Source organism: Macaca mulatta, chromosome 15 (genome assembly GCF_049350105.2).
Source record: "Macaca mulatta isolate MMU2019108-1 chromosome 15, T2T-MMU8v2.0, whole genome shotgun sequence".
NCBI lineage: Eukaryota > Metazoa > Chordata > Mammalia > Primates > Cercopithecidae > Macaca > Macaca mulatta.
The window spans coordinates 58,158,467-58,175,416 of record NC_133420.1 but is presented as its reverse complement, the minus strand read 5'-3'; the positions used below and the strand labels follow the sequence as shown (position 1 = coordinate 58,175,416).

The following is a 16,950-nucleotide window of genomic DNA, read 5'->3' as shown; positions in this document are numbered from 1 at the left end:
ATTAGATATTTCTCCTAATGCTATCCCTCCCCTTGTCCCCCACCCCCTAACAGGCCCCAGTGTGTGATGTTCCCCTCCCTGTGTCCATGTGTTCTCATTGTTCAACTCCCACTTATGAGTGAGAACATGCAGTGTTTGGTTATCTGTTCTTGTGTTAGTTTGCTGAGAATGATGGTTTCCAGCTTCATCCATGAGTTCTGCAAAGAACATGAACTCCTTCTTTTTTATGGCTGCATAGTATTCCATGGTATATATGTGCCACATTTTCTTTATCCAGTCTATCATTGATGGGCATTTGGGTTGGTTCCATGACTTCGTTATTGTAAATAATACTGCAATAGACATATGTGTGTATGTGTCTTTATAGTAGAATGATTTATAATCCTTTGGGTATATACCCAGTAATAGGATTCCTGGGTCAAATGGTATTTCTCGTTCTAGATCCTTGAGGAATCACCACACTGTCTTCCACAATGGTTGAACTAATTTACACTCCACCAACAGTATGAAAGCATTCCTATTTCTCCACATCCTCTCTAGCATCTGTTGTTTCCTGACTTTTTAATGATTGCCATTCTAACTGGCATGATATGGTATCTCACTGTGGTTTTGATTTGCATTTCTCTAATGACCGGTGATGATGAGCTTTTGTTCATATGTTTATTGGCTGCATAAATGTCTTCTTTTGAGAAGTACCTGTTCATATCCTTTGCCCACTTTTTGATGGAGTTGTTTTTTCTCTTGTAAATTTGTTTTAGTACCTTGTACATTCTGGATGTTAGTCCTTTATCAGATGGATAGATTGCAAAAAATATTCTCCCATTCTGTAGGTTGCCTGTTCTGTCTATAGGTCCTGTAGGTCCCATTCTGTCTGTCTGTAGGTCCCTGTAGGTCCCATGTCTATAGGGACCTGTAAGTCCCATTCTGTAGGTTGCCTCTTCTATCACTCTGATGATAGTTCTTTTGCTGTGCAGAAACTGTTTAGTTGAATTAGATCCCATTTGCCAATTTTCGCTTTTGTTACCATTGCTTTTGGTATTTTAGTCATGAAGTCTTTGCCCATGCCTATGTCCTGAATGGTATTGCCTAGGTTTTCTTCTAGTGTTTTTATGGTTTTAGGTCTTATGTTTAAGTTTTTAATCCATCTTGAGTTAATTTTTGTATAAGATATAAGGAAGGGGTCCAGTTTCAGTTTTCCAAACACCATTTATGAAATAGAGAATCCTTTCCCCATTGCTTGTTTTTGTCAAGTTTGTCAACGATCAAATGGTTGTAGATGTGTGGCATTATTTCTGAGGCCTCTGTTCTGTTCCATTGGTCTATATATCTGTTTTGGTACAAGTACCATGCTGTTTTGGTTACTGTAGCCTTGTATTATAGTTTGAAGTCAGGTAGCATGATGCCTCCACCTTTGTTCTTTTTGCTTAGGATTATCTTGGCTATATGGTCTCTTTTTTGGTTACATACAAAATTTAAAATAGTTTTTTTCTAATTCTGTGAAGAAAGTCAATGGTAGCTTGATGGAAATAGCATTGAATCTATATATTACTTTGGGCTGTATGGCCATTTTCACAATATTGATTCTTCCTGTCCATGAGCGTGGAATGTTTTTCCATTTGTTTGTGTCCTCTCTTATTTCTTTGAGCAGTGGTTTGTAGTTCTCCTTCAGGGAACTACAACGTGAAGAAGTTCTTTACATCCCTTGTAAGTTGTATTCCTAGATATTTTATTTCTCTTTGTGGCAATTGTGAATGGGAGTTCACTCATGATTTGCTCTCTGTCTGTTATTGGTGTATAGGAATGCTTGTGATTTTTGCACATTGATTTTGTATCCTGAGACTTTACTCAAGCTGCTTATCAGCTTAAGGAGTTTCTGGGCTGAGATGATGGGGTTATTTAAATACACAATCATGTCATCTACAAACAGAGACAATTTGACTTTCTCTCTTCCTATTCGAATAACCTTTATTTCTCTTACCTGATTGCCCTGGCCAGAACTTCCAATACTATATTGAATAGGAGTGGTGAGAGAGGGTATCCTTGTCATGTGCCAGTTTTAAAAGGGAATGCTTCCAGCTTTTGCCCATTCATTATGATATTGGCTGTGGATTTGTCATAAATAGCTCTTATTATTTTTAGATATGTTCCTTCAATACCTATTTTATTGATTGGTTTTAGCGTGAAGGGGTGTTGAATGTTATCGAAGGCCTTTTCTGCATCTATTGAGGTAATCATGTGGTTTTTGTCATAGGTTCTGTTTATGTGATGGATTACATTTATTGATTTGCATATGTTGAACCAGCCTTGCATCCCAGGGATGAAGCCAACTTGATCATGGTAGATAAGCTTTTTGATATGCTCCTGGTTTCGGTTTACCAGTATTTTATTGAGGATTTTTGCATTGATGTTCACCAGGGATACTGGCCTGAAATTTCCTTTTTTTCTTGTGTCTCTGCCGGTTTTGGTTTCAGGATGATGCTGTCCTCATAAAATGAGTTAGGGAGGAGTCCCTCTTTTTCTATTGATTGGAATAGTTTCAGAAGGAATGGTACCAGCTCCTCTTTGTACCTCTGGTAAAATTCAGCTGTGAATCTGTCTGGTCCTGGACTTTTATTGGTTGGTAGGCTATTAATTACTGCCTCAATTTCAGAACCTGTTATTGGTCTATTCAGGGATTCAACTTCTTCCTGGTTTAGTCTTGGGAGAGTGTATGTGTCCAGGAATTTATCCATTTCTTCAAGATTTTCCAGTTTATTTGCATGGAAGTGTTTATAGTATTCTCTGATGGTAGTTTGTATTTCTGTGGGGTCAGTGGTGATATCCCCTATACCATTTTTTATTGTGTCTATTTAATTCTCTCTTTTCTTCTTTATTAGTGGTCTATTTTGTTAGTCTTTTCAAAAAACCAGCTCCTGAATTCATTGATGTTTTGAAGGGTTTTTCGTGTTTCTATCTCCTTCAGTACTGCTCTGATCTTAGTTATCTCTTGTCTTTTGTTAGATTTTGAATGTGTTTGCTCTTGTTTCTCTAGTTCTTTTAATTGTGATGTTAGGGTGTCAATTTTAGATCTTTCCCATTTTGTCCTGTGGGCATTTCGTGCTGTAAATTTCCCTCTAACCACTTCTTTAGCTGTGTCCCACAGATTCTGGTACCTTGTGTCTTTTTTCTCATTGGTTTCAAAGAACTTATTTATTTCTGCTTTAATTTCATTATTTGCTCAGTAGTCATTCAGGAGCAGGTTGTTCAGTTTCCATGTAGTCGTGTGGTTTTGAGTGAGTTTCTTAATCCTGAGTTCTAATTTGATTGCACTGTGGTCTAAGAGACTATTTGTTATGATTTCCATTATTTTACGTTTGCTCAGGAGGTTTTACTTCCAATTATGTGGTCAATTTTAGAAAAAGTGTGATGTGGTGCTGAGAAGAATATATATTCTGTTGATTTGGGGTGGAGAGTTCTGTAGATGTTTATTAGGTCCACTTGATCCATAGCGGAGTTCAAGTGCTGAATATCCTTATTAATTTTCTGTTGCGTTGATCTGTCTAATATTGTCAGTGGAGTGTTAAAGTGTCCCACTATTATTGTGCGGGAGTGTAAGTCTTTTTGTAGGTCTCGAAGAACTTACTTTATGAATCTGGGTGCTCCTATATTGGATGCATATAAATTTAGGATAGTTAGCTCTTCTTGTTATATTGGTCCCTTTACCTTTATGGAATTCCCTTCTTTGTCTTTTTGATCTTTGTTGGTTGAAAGTCTGTTTTATCAGAGATTAGGATTGCAACCCCTGCTTTTTTTTTTCTTTCCATTTGCTTGGTAAATCTTCCTTCATCCCTTTATTTTAAGCCTGTGTGTGTCTTTGCACACACGTGTGTCTTTGCACATGAGATGGGTCTCCTGAATACAGCACACCAGTGGGTCTTGACTTTTTATCCAGTTTGCCAGCCTTTGTCTTTTAATTGGAGCATTTAGCCCATTTACATTTATGGTTAATATTGTTATGTATGAATTTGATCCTGTCATCATGATGCTAGCTGCTTATTTTGTATATTAGTTGATAGTTTCTTCATAATATTGTTGGTCTTTATATTTTGGTATCTCTTTGCAGTGGCTGGTACCAGGTTTTCCTTCCCATATTTAGTGCTTCCTTCAGGAGCTCTTGTGAGGCAGGCCTGGTGGTGACAAAAATCCCTCAGCATATGCTTATCTGTATAGGATTTTATTTCTCCTGCACTTATGAAACTTAGTTTGGCTGGATATGAAATTCTGAGTTGAAAATTCTTTTCTTTAAGAATGTTGAATATTGACCCCCACTCTCTTCTGGCTTGTAGGGTTTCTGCAGAGAGATCCGCTGTTAGTCTGATGGGTTTCCCTTTCAAGGTAACCTGATCTTTCTCTCTGGCTGCGCTTAACATTTTTTTTCTTCATTTGAACCTTGGTGAATCTGATGATTATGTATCTTGGGGTTGCTCTTCTTGAGGAGTATCTTAGTGGTGTTCTCTGTGTTTCCTGAATTTGGATGTTGGCCTGTCTTGCTAGATTGGGGAAGTTCTCCTGTATAATATCCTCAATTGTGTTTTCCAACTTGGTTCCATTCTCCTCGTCGCTTTTAGGTACACCAACGTAGGTTTGGTCTTTTCACATAGTCCCATATTTCTTGGAGGCTTTGTTCATTCCTTTTCATTCTTTTTTCTCTAACCTTGTCTTCATGCTTTATTTCATTAAGTTGATCTTCAATTTCTGATATCCTTTCCTCCACTTGATCGATTCGGCTATTGATACTTGTGTATGCTTCACGAAGTACTCGTGCTGTGTTTTTCAGTTCCATCAGGTCATTTATGTTCTTATACAAAACGGATATTCTAGTTAGCAGTTCCTATAATCTTTTATCAAGGTTCTTAGCTTGCTTGCATTGGGTTAGAACATGCTCCTTTAGCTTGGAGGAGTTTGTTATTACCCACCTTCTGAAGCCTGCTTCTGTCAATTCCTCAAACTCATTCTCTGTCCATTTTTGTTCCCTTGCTGGCAAGGACTTGTGACCTTTTGGAGGAGAAGAGGCATTCTGGTTTTTGGAATTTTCAGCATTTTTGCACAGGTTTTCCCTCATCTTCATGGATTTATCTACCTTTGATCTTTGATGCTGATGACCTTTGGATGGGATTTTTGTGTGGGTATGCTTTTTGTTGATGTTAATGTTATTGCTTTCTGTTTGTTAGTTTTCCTCTCTTCTAGACGTCTGCTGGAGTTCACTGGAAGTCCACTCCAGACCCTGTTTGCATGGGTATCACCAGCAGAGGCTGCAGAACAGTAAAGATTGCTGCCTGTTCTTTCCTCTGGAAGCTTCGTCCCAGAGGGGCACCTGCTCGATTCCAGCCAGGGCTTTCCTCTCTGAGGTGTCTGCTGACCCCTGCTGGGAGGTGTCTCCCAGAGAGGAGGCACAGGGGTCAGGGACCCACTTGAGGAGGCAGTCTTTCCCTTAGCAGAGCTCGAGCACCCTGTTGGGAGATCTGCTGCTTTCTTCAGAGCAGGCAGGCAGGAACATTTAAGTCTGCTGAAGCTGTGCTCATAGCCACCCCTTCCCTGGTGCTCTGTCCCAGGGAGATGGGAGTTTTATCTCTAAGCCCCTAACTGGAACTGCTGCCTTTCTTTCAGAGATGCCCTGCCCAGAGAGGAAGAATCTAGAGAGCCAGTCTGGCTATAGTGGTTTGCCGTGCTGTGGTGGGCTTTGCCCAGTTCAAACTTCCTGGAGGCTTTGTTTACCCTGTGAGGGGAAAACAGCCTACTCAAGCCTCAGTAATGGTGACGCCCCTCCCCCCACCAAGCTCAGGCATCCCAGGTTGACTTCACACTGCTGTGCTGACAGTGAGAATTTCAAGCTAGTGGATCTTAGCTTTCTGGGCTCCAGGGAGGTGGGACCTGCTGAGCAAAACCACTTGGCTCCCTGGCTTCAGCCCCCTTTCCAGAGGAGTGAACAGTTTTATCTCCCTGGGGTTCCAGGCGCCACTGGGGTATGAAAAAGAACTCCTGAAGCTAGCTCAGTGTCTGCCCAAACGGCCACCCAGTTTGGTGCTTGAAACCCAGGGCCCTGGTGCTGTAGGCACCCTAGGGAATCTCCTAGTCTGCTGGTTCCAAACACCATGAAAAAAGTGTAGTATCTGGGCTGGATAGCACAGTCCTTTATGGCACTGTCCTTCACGGCTTCCCTTGACTAGGGGAGGGAGTTCCCTGATCCTTTGTGCTTCCCAGGTGAGGCAACGCCCTACCCTGCTTCTGCTCACCATCTGTGGGCTGCACCCACTGTCTAACCAGTCCCAATGAGATGAACTGGGCACCACAGTTAGAAATGCACAAATCACCCGCCTTCTGCGTTGGCCTCACTGGGAGCTGCAGACCAGAGCTGTTCCTATTCAGCCATCTTGCTGAGTTATCCTCTTGACTCTCTTTAGTATAGATCTTTCGGTGGTCAACTGTCTCTGGTTTTGTTTGTTTGTTTGTTTTTAGTTTTTTGGTTTTTTGGGACAGAGCCTTGTGCTGTCACAGGCTGGAGTGCAGTGGTGTGATCTCAGCTCACTGCAACCTCCGCATCCTGGATTCAAGTGATTCTCCTGCCTCATCCTCCTGAGTAGCTGGGACTACAGGCGCACGCCACACTGCACAGATAATTTTTATATTTTTAGTAGAGACAGAGTTTCACCATGTTGGCCAGAATGGTTTCGAACTCTTGGCCTCAAGTGATCCACCTGCCTCAGCCTCCCAAAGTGCTGGGATTACAGGCATGAGCCACAACCCCCAGCCAACTCTCTCTTTTTAATTGTTAAGAATGTATGCCTCTTGAAAAAAAAAAAAGATTATCCTGTATACATAGTCCTGGGAATCTATTTTTCTCAGCTCTTTCAGCATAGTATTTTGCTACTTTCTGCCTTTTATTATTGCTCTTAAGGAGTCTGTTATTGGTATGTCATTTCTTTATGCATGATGTATCTTTTCTCTCAGGCTGCTTTTACATTTTACTCTTTGTTTGGCATTCTACAGTTTTACTACAGTGTGTCTAGGTGTGACCTTTTTAAAAAATCCTGTTTGGTATACATTCTAATTATTGTATCTCAGTTCTGTCAAACATGTATAGCTGTTATCCTTAAATATCACCTCTCCTTCATTCTCTTTACTCTTGCCTTTAGGGTCTCCAATTATATATATTTTACGGCATTTTATCTAATCCTCCATGTCTTTTAACTTCTCTTTTATATTCTCATCTCCTTGTCTCTTTCTGCTGCATTCTGGGTAATAACATCAGATCTGTCTTCCAGTTTTCTAAGTCTTCAAATAAGTCCAACCTGTTGTTTACCCTATCCATTGAACCTTTAATCTTAGTGATTAAATTTTTCACTTCTAAAAGTTCTATTTGGTTCCTTTTCAAATCTGCCTGGTAATTTTCATAATGCCTGCTACAGAGATCCAGTCGAAAAATTAATTAACGTTTTGAACTGTCCATTTACAGACATATCAAACTGAATCACTAATAAACACATGATTGAAAAATCTCAACCCCATTCATAAATGAACTGCAAGTTAAAATAGCAGTGAAATGTCTTTCATAACCATAAGGGAAAAATGCAGTAGGCTTGATAATACCAAATGATTAATTTGTGCCAGCATGTAGGGAAATAAAAACTTTTACATATTGTCATGGCAGTGTTAATTGGTAAGACCATTTGGAGAGTGATGTGACAATTTGAAAGTATTTGAAGTTATCCTTCACCCCAGCAGTTCCCCTTCTAGGTATCTAGCCTGTGGAAAAAATCTCACACATGTGCTACAAGTGACATGTAAAGGAAACATTAATTACAGCATTATCTGTAGTAGTGAAAAAAAAATGGGAATAGCCTAAATGTCCCTCAATAGGAAAATAGATAACTAAATCGTGGTTTATTCAAGCACCTCAATAACTAAACTAGTACCAACATAAATATCCAAAGTATAGTGTTGAAAGAAAGAATTTCCAAAGGATACAGGTCCATTGCCATAATGTGAATATTGAAAACACGCATACAAAATTTATGTATTGTTTATGGATACATACATATATACAAAAGTATAAAACATACATCTCTAGTTGAACCATAACAGAAACAAAAGCATATCAGGCAAAATGTTGACACCTTTTTAATCTAGATAATCAGTATGTAATGGTTATATTCTTTTCTGTACTTTTTATAATTAAATATGAAAATAATTTTTTAAAGATTTAGACTTTGTACTTTTTCCATGATTTATCACTTGTGCTGAGAGAGAATGTAGAGATCTTATTTCGAAAATTCCTCAGTTAATTCTTGTGCCAGGCTGGGCACAGTGATTCACACCATAATCCCAGCATTTTGGGAGGCTGAGGGTAGGAGAATTGCTTGAGCCTAGGAATTAAAGACCAGCCTGAGCAACATGGCAAAACCCCATCTCTACAAAAATCACAAAAATTAGCCAGGTGTGGTGGGGTGTGCCTGTAGTCCCAGCTACTTGGGAAGCTGAGACAGGAGGATTGCTTGAGCCCAGGAGTTTGAGGGTGCAGTGAGCTGTGATCATGCCACTGTACTCCAACCTGGGTGACAGAATGAGACCCTGTCCCTAAAAAAGAAAGAAAGAAAAAAATACTTACACCAAATGTAATTTATTGAGGATTCCATGTATGTCTGAAGTCTCTGGTTCCTTCAAATCAGGATGCTGCTCCAACGGAGTCTTTACTGAACTGGCAAGACTACGAGGGTCGAACTCCTCTTCACTTTGCAGTTGCTGATGGGAATGTGACCGTGGTTGATGTCTTGACCTCATATGAAAGCTGCAATATAACGTCTTATGATAACTTATTTCGAACCCCACTGCACTGGGCAGCTTTATTAGGTATGTGACTCAAAGGATCAACAGTAGATGAAACTGCATGAGTATAGGAATATTTCTATGCCTTCCCTTCCACTGTTCGCTCCCAACTCCTAGTTAATTATTTTGATTTCTAACTGATATGTTGCATTGTTTTATAAACTAAATTATAGTAATATAAATTTATTTTCTGTTAAATATTAGTTTTAATTTCAACATGTCTTAACTTTAAATTTTTGTTATAAAAGTAATTCATGTTTATTGACAACATGTAAATGTAACATAAACCTCTTTTCATATTCAGCGCCTATATTTTTGGGGAGGAGGGCTTTAATTTTATGTTTGTGCTAATACTATGATATTTAAGGTTTTTTCTTTATATTTTCCTGAAATGCCTTTTACTTAACCTTTTTGAAGATCACTTTTATAGATGAGAGAGTGTATATATGTGTATGTTTTATGTGTATGTTGGATTTTTTTGTGTGTGGAGTCAATCTGAGAGTCTTTCTCTTTCAGTGAAGGAGTTTTACCCATTAGTAGTCATTGTTATAAGATAAATAATCAGGACTTTTTTTTCCTGCTATCCTGGTATTATTAGTGTTTTCAGTTTAACATTTTTTGTTTGTTTGTTTGTTTTGTTTTGTTTCCTGTTTCCTTTACTTTCTACTCTTTGGTATATGGATTAGATTTGTTGTTGTTATTTGGTTTTGAATTGCCTAATGTTTTAGAAGGATTTAGGTTCTATTAGTGGTTACTTTTAAATTTATCAAAAACTTTTTAAAGCCTGAATCAGAGTCAAGAGCAAAAATGCGTCTATTGACTCCCACCTATTTAAGACAAAAAATTTAGCACAGATACTCATCACTCTTTTAGTACTTGTTAATATAATCTGAGATTTTCCCCCTAATTATTATAATCTTGAGCTTAATTTTTAAATTACACATTATCTTTTTTTAAAAAATGGTGTTTATGTGTGCACTCACTTTTATTGCCAGACTTATAATTATTAGTCAGATTTCATCTTACATCCCTTTTTCTTTTTCCTCTGGATTCTGGGCTTACTTGGCAAATTTGTCTCCACATAACTAAATTTACTTTTTGTTCTGTAAGTTTTGCTTTCTTTCTGCCTCCTATATAGATTGTATTTTGGGTTATATTTTTATTTCCTTTTCTTACCTATATTTCTTTTTATCTCATTTCATTTCCTTTTAACTTCCTTCCATTACTTTTTCATTTCACTCTGTTTTCTTCTTAGAATACCCTGTTTCTGTTTCGTAGAAGCCATCTCTTTTTGCACTAAGTCGAGGATACCAGTTTCCTGAAATTTTCCTCTGGATCCTTCTCTAGATCATTTTCAGAGGTATGCTGTTTATCTTTCTGACAGTGCTTCTTTTTCACTTTCCTGTAGTATGTTTTTATGTAGTCTTTACTGAATTTTTCCCTTTATTTCTCAAACAAAATGAAATGTGTTTAGAGTAACTATGTGGCACAGATTGTCTTTGATCCCACATTTATATTATGGAGAACTCCATCTTAGACCACTTCTGGAGAGCAGATAGATGAGCACAACTTCCACTCAAATTACTTTTTTCTGCCTGGCTTTGAAGCAGTATATCCTTGCTCTGCTAATGGGGCATCTTCTTCATTCTCCAATATCTGAAAGCAATAGAGTATATAAAATTTCAGGTTTCTTGTATATACTACTACCAGGTTTGTTCATTTTTTAGTATTTTCTACAGCTCTTCACTTGTGGAGATCACATCCACTAGAATGCACTATATTGTCTTCATTGCTGCCTCATCATGCCTGCCCACTTGTTTTCTGAGATTTGAAATCACTGCCTAGATGTTATAAAATATAAATATAATAAAAGATTGTGGGAAGGAGAATATAGGGATGGGAGGCCTCAGAGATAGAAGAGGTTGTATTATAGTTTGTCCACCTGAATAGAAGACAACAGCTATGCAGTTCTGTTTGGTTGGGCAATGGAACCTTGAGAGTAGGAGCAGTGAAGGCTAAGAGGGCTTGGTTCTAAAGCAACTTCCCCTCCTTTGCTTTAGGCAGCTTTATAAAGTGAGGGGAATGCGATGAGGTGATGCCTAATATAGTTTTTTCTCAGTCTGACAAGTATACTTAATTCATTCCTACCTGATTGAAGCATTAAGTTTTTAGTAAGTTTTCATTCTGTTCTACCTCATATTAATATGTTAGTGAGAAATTAGAAGAGGCTGCATTGGGGGCTGCTGTTCAGAAACCACTGTGAATGCTGTATTGTGTGTCAGTGAATTTTCTTACCTTTTTCATTTAAGTAGATTATAAATTAATTAACATCCTTTATAAGTGATAATTACCTTTTTGTGTCTTTTCTCAGGCCATGCACAGATTGTCCATCTCCTTTTAGAAAGAAATAAGTCTGGAACTATCCCATCTGACAGCCAAGGAGCCACACCTTTGCACTATGCTGCTCAGAGTAACTTTGCTGTGAGTAAAACAAGACAATGCTCTTTTTTTCTTAGTGAAAATTTTTATTTTTATATAATCATAGATTCATATGTAGTTGTAGGAAATAATACAACAAGATTTCATGTACCCTTCACCTAGTTCACTCTTTTTTTTTTCTTTATCTTTCCAATAAGCTTTTTGCACTCCTACACCTAATTCACTCTAACGGTAACATCCAATACGATATCATAAACAGGAAATTGACACTGATACAATCCACTGATCTTATTCAGCTTTTCCCAGATTTACTTAGACTCATTTGTCTGTTTTTATGTATCAATTACCTTTTAACAATGGTTCATGCTGTTCACTCTGATGCAAGTGACAGTCTAAGGTTTTTTTTGTTTTTTTTTTTTGTTAGTCACATCTGAAGTTTTATACAGTTTTTATTTTAATGTTAAGCGTAACATTTTACTTTACAGTAAGAGTACTTCATCTTTGTATTACTTTTATAGCACTAAGAACATCTTAGTGTTCAGCCATGTGTAATTGTCCTTAAAGCAGTGTGGCAAGGCTTTGGAACTAGAACAATCTCAGCTAGAATCCTGTCTGTGCAGTTTGCTAAACTGCATTATTACCTTACACAAGTTTCTTAATCTTAGTTTCTTCATATGTAAGATGAGGATAATTATACCTTTTCTTTCAGGATTGTTGTAAAGATTAGAGAAAATTTATGACAAGTGCCTGCTGTATACCTTGGCATAGAGCACGTACTCAAGAAATAGAATGTACTCTCATTACTACTAGTGTTGATAATTATATATATTATACATCTGAGAATGCAAAAATGAATTATTTCCAAAAATACTGAATATTATTCATAGTTCTTCCCCTCCCCTTTCTCATCTATTATGTCCCCAGTCCACCCTGCAACATGATAGTGTCTAGGCTACTTCAGCTTCCTGAGTATGAATGGCCATCAAGAACCAGATTCATCCAAGAATGCACACGTTAAAACAGATTTTGCTGCCTTCTACATGGATATGCATAGTGAAACCCTAGTTTCATTAAATTATAATAATACTATCAGGTCAGGCATGGTAGCTCACGCCTGTAATCCCAGCACTTTGGGAGGCCGAGATGGGCAGATCACCTAAGGTCTGGAGTTGAAGAACAACCTGGCCAACATGGTGGAAACACTGTTTCTACTAAACATACAAAAATTAGCCGGGCAAGGTGGCTGGTGCCTGTAGTCCCAGCCACTTGGGAGGCTAAGGGAGGAGAATCGCTTGAACCTGGGAGGCGGAGGTTGCAGTGAGCCAAGATAGTGCCACTGCACTCCAGCCTGGGTGACAGAGCAAGACTTCATCTCAAAAATAAATAAATAAATAAATAATACTATCATCAAGCATAGTATAATTTCATCTTCGTGACCTCTCCAAATGCTCTGTTAAACACTCAGATCTCTAAAATATCTTATCTTCACACCCTTCCCGACTCTGGTATCCAGAACAACTATTCCTCTAATCCTTGCTTCTTGGTATTCCTAACAACTTATTCAATTTACCACCTAGAGGTTTGACAAATCATTATCTGTTATCACCTAACAAAGCAGTATTTTTGGAGAAGGTTTTTTTTATTACAAATAGATAGGAAATTAACTTGACCCAGCCTAGTCAATCTATGGAAATCACAGCTCAACCCATAAATCAACACAAGGCTATTAGATGTGTTATCCCCTGTTTATAGAAAACAAAACAAAACAAAGCAAGGTTCCATGAGATTAAATGACTTGCTCATGGGCTTTAACCCAAAACTTAGACTCCAAATTTAATATATATACAGACACCAATAATTAAATAGGTGTGCTAATGGAAACAAGAAAGAATGGTAGAACATTATTCTTTATGATGATTCAATAATATGATATAATAATTTTATTCAAAGAAATATTTTGTTGGATAATCTGCCAATTCCAGAGTTGATTTTTAATAATTATACAAATTATGTAAGCTCAGTTTCAAGTCCCTTGATCTCATTGTCGTCTAATAACTGACGAGAAATTACAACTTGCTCCTTGAAAAATATGGACACATTCCCCTACACATACAGAGCCCTGTAAACATTCATCATTAAGTAAAAACATACTCAGCAAAGAAATGTTTGCAAATTAGTAAAAGCAAACAAAGCAAAAAATCACAAACTTTTAAAATTCATTTCTTGACTCAAATATATTTAATATGCTTACTATACATTAGACTTTAGGAACAGTAAGTTATTATACCTCAGTAACTCAACAAATAGTCTTAAAAGTAGAAAGCAGTGTGTGATGCTGTGGAAGGAGTGCTGTTATTTAACCCTGGATCCTTCCTTTATCTGCCACCAATATTTATGTGACCTTGGAACCTAAATTTCTTCATCTGTAAAATAAGGAACTGGATTAGATGAGCTCTTGAATTCTTCTTTCTGTAAAATACTGAGAGTCAACATTTTATACATTTTTCATCAGCTCATAGCCTCCAGCATTTTTTGTCTGAAACTCTTTTACCTCAATTCAATCAAAAGTTTCTATGGTCTTTCTAAAAGTTTATATGAGTCTGAGTTCTGAGGAAAGAAGCAATTTAAAATGCTGGAATATTAACCCCCATTAAAATTGTGAGGCACTAATAGAATTGTCAAAGGTCCTAATTTTTTTTGTTGTTGTTGTTTTTGGGTTTTTTTTGTTTTGTTTTTGTTTTTATTTGAGATGGAGTCTCACTCTGTTGCCCAGGCTGGAGTGCAAGGATGTGATCTCTGCTCACTGCAACCTCCGTCTCCGAAGTTCAATCAATTCCCCTGCCTCAACCTCCCAAGTAGCTGGGACTACAGCCATGTGCCACCGTGCCTGGCTAATTTTGTTATATTTTAGTAGAGACAGGGTTTCACCATGTTGGTCAGGATGCTGTCAATCTCCTGACCTTGTGATCCGCCCGCCTCGGCCTCCCAAAGTGCAGGGATTACAGGCGTGAGCCACCACATACGGGCCAGTCCTAATTTTTGTGTGATTCCATAGAAGAAGGACAATTCAGTAATAAAGGAATTGCTGAATAAATATTTGTTTTAATGAATTGAGCACTGCATTTCTCAGTAACCATCAATCAGTATTCAATAAATGCATTAACCATTTAAAAAATGTTTAGTAACTAATCACATAATTCCAGTTTGTTCCTGGATTTAAGGCAAAAGCAAACAAACAAAAAACACAGTGAGAGAATGCAGAACCTTCTCTGGAGGCATGCCTGAATAGATGGGTCTCATGTAAAATATCCAAGAAAACATGTGTTTTATGGCCGGGTACAGTGGTTCATGCCTGTAATTCCAGCACTTTGGGAGGCCAAGATGGACGGATCACTTGAGGTCAGAAGTTCAAGACCAGCTGGGCCAACATGGTAAAACCCCATCTCTACTAATAATACAAAAATTAACCAGGTGTGGTGACACTCAGCTACTCAGGAGTCTAAGGCAGGAGAATTGCTTGAATGCAAGAGGCAGAGGTTGCAGTGAGCTGAGATTGCACCACTGCACTCCAACCTGGGCAACAGAGTGAGACTCCCTCAAGAAAGAAAGAAAGAAAGAAAGAGAGAAAGAGAGAAAGAAAGAGAGAGAGAGAGAGAGAAAGAGAGAAAGAGAGATAGAGAGAGAGAGAGAGAGAGAAAGAAAGAGAGAGAGAGAGAGAGCGCAAGCAGGGAGGGAGGGAGGGAGGGAAGAGAAGAGAAGGGAAGAGAGAAGAGAGAAATAGAAAGAAAGAAAATATTTAAATTTTGTTCATTAATAAATAAAACACTGAATAATTCTGAGTTTTGCAACTGTCACTCAAACAATGACCTATAAAGTTTCCAAGCTTGATTGAAGATGATTACTTTCCATTTTGAGGATGTTGAATGGGAGAGTTAGGTTATGTTTGTGAAGTGTTACGGACACTACAACTAATTTGTAAGGACAGAGGATTGTTATCTTCGATGAAAATTGTAGTTCTGTCATTAATAAAAAGATAATTTAATTTAATTCAAAAGCAAGGGGAAAATGCTTTGCTTCTTAATGGAAGTCACATATTATTATATGACTTTATTACCATAGAAAATACTACTGTTTTGTCTCCATTTTTTAAATCAAGTTTTCTTACAGGAAACAGTTAAAGTGTTTTTAAAACATCCTTCAGTGAAAGATGATTCAGACCTAGAAGGAAGAACATCCTTTATGTGGGCAGCTGGCAAAGGCAGTGATGATGTCCTTAGGACTATGCTGAGTTTAAAATCGGACATTGATATTAACATGGCTGACAAATATGGAGGTACAGGTGAGAACTGGTAGACACATTCAATTTGCTTTCACTCAGGTTCCAAAGTGTAGATGTTGCTATAAAACTTGTAAAATAGCAACTTGAAATCTTTGTTCCTAATCTAATATTGTTTGACTTTGGTCTTCAGTTTTAAGTTTGGGTTTGCCAGAATATCACTCCAAAGGCTTTATTTCTTCAGTATTATGGCTCAGATTAAAATATGTTTCTACCAAATGAATGGTTGCATTTGGTTGCTCCTTAGACATGATTATGGGGACTCTTCTGATCATTTATCTTTTTGTAAAAAAAAGAAAACCTATACTTTAAAACTATCCATATTTAATTGTCAATAATTATATTTTCAAAAATTTAGAATTATATTTAAGGAATGCACACATCTAAGTGTATTCTCAGCAGTCTCCTTTACTGTGCTCTTTTCTCAGGTTTGAATAGCATTACCACATCCTGAATCTCCCATTTTTAGAGATAACCCCCCATGGCTCTAGAAGCTTCCAAGCTTCAAATCAACCTTGCTTGAAAAACTCTTACTAGATGCTTATTTTAATTTCTTTCTCTAATAGGAGAGGCCTTTACCTATGTGTTGGTTAATGAAAGGTAAAGTTTTTCAGCCTCAGTGTCAACTTGGAGGTCTCTTCCTTGTGTACTGTATCCTACTTACAACTCAGAAAGAGAAGGAGAAATTACATACTACTACAATAGCACGGAATAGAATAAAAAATCAGTGATGGGCTTCTCCACGTTATGTTTTTTTATTTGTAGAAACATGCTAGAGCCATTTGCATCTACTGTTATCCTGAATAAGATTTTTCTTGGCCACCAAAACTATTGATGCAACAGTAGGGAGAGAGAAGGGAGGGGAGTTGCTTTAGTTAAAATCTCCCCCACTATACGAAGACAACCGCAGCCTCAAAAAAAATATTTTAAGAAGACAATTCAATTTTATGATAAAGACTTTAACTTTCAAAAGTATTTATCTATCAAAGCCTTACAGCAGATCTTAAATTTCTTTTTTTTTTGAAATGGAGTCTCACTCTGTCACCCAGGCTGGGAGTGCAGTGGCATGATCTTGGCTCACTGCAACCTCTGCCTCCCAAGTTTAAGCAAGTCTCCTGCCTCAGCCTCCCAACTAGCTGGGACTATAGGCGCATGCCACCAAACCCGGCTAATTTTTTTTTCTTTTTGTATTTTAGTAGAAACGGGGTTTCACTGTGTTGCCCAGGGTGGTCTCGAACTTCTGAGCTCAAGCAATCTACCTGCCTCAGCCTCCCAAAGTGCTGGGATTACGGGTGTGAGCCACCATGCCCGGC

The 16,950-nt window shown here is 37.8% G+C and overlaps 1 protein-coding gene across 17 annotated transcripts in view; it reads left to right on the top strand.

The window, feature by feature from the left end:
* The window catches only part of INVS (inversin), a 236,930-nt gene that overhangs the window by 128,027 nt on the left and 91,953 nt on the right, over nt 1–16,950 (top strand). For 15 of the 17 annotated variants that reach the window (XR_013404658.1, XM_077965649.1, XM_077965642.1 and 12 more), the window contains 3 exons: nt 8,706–8,886; nt 11,234–11,343; nt 15,469–15,640. Coding sequence is in view for 16 of the 17 variants with exons in the window: in XM_077965649.1 (XP_077821775.1) it covers nt 8,706–8,886; nt 11,234–11,343; nt 15,469–15,640 (463 nt within the window). In the remaining variant the exon portion in view is untranslated. Of the gene's footprint in view, nt 1–8,705; nt 8,887–10,140; nt 10,223–11,233; nt 11,344–15,468; nt 15,641–16,950 lie in introns of those variants that run through there. The other 2 variants (XM_077965651.1, XM_077965650.1) reach the window with 1 other exon arrangement.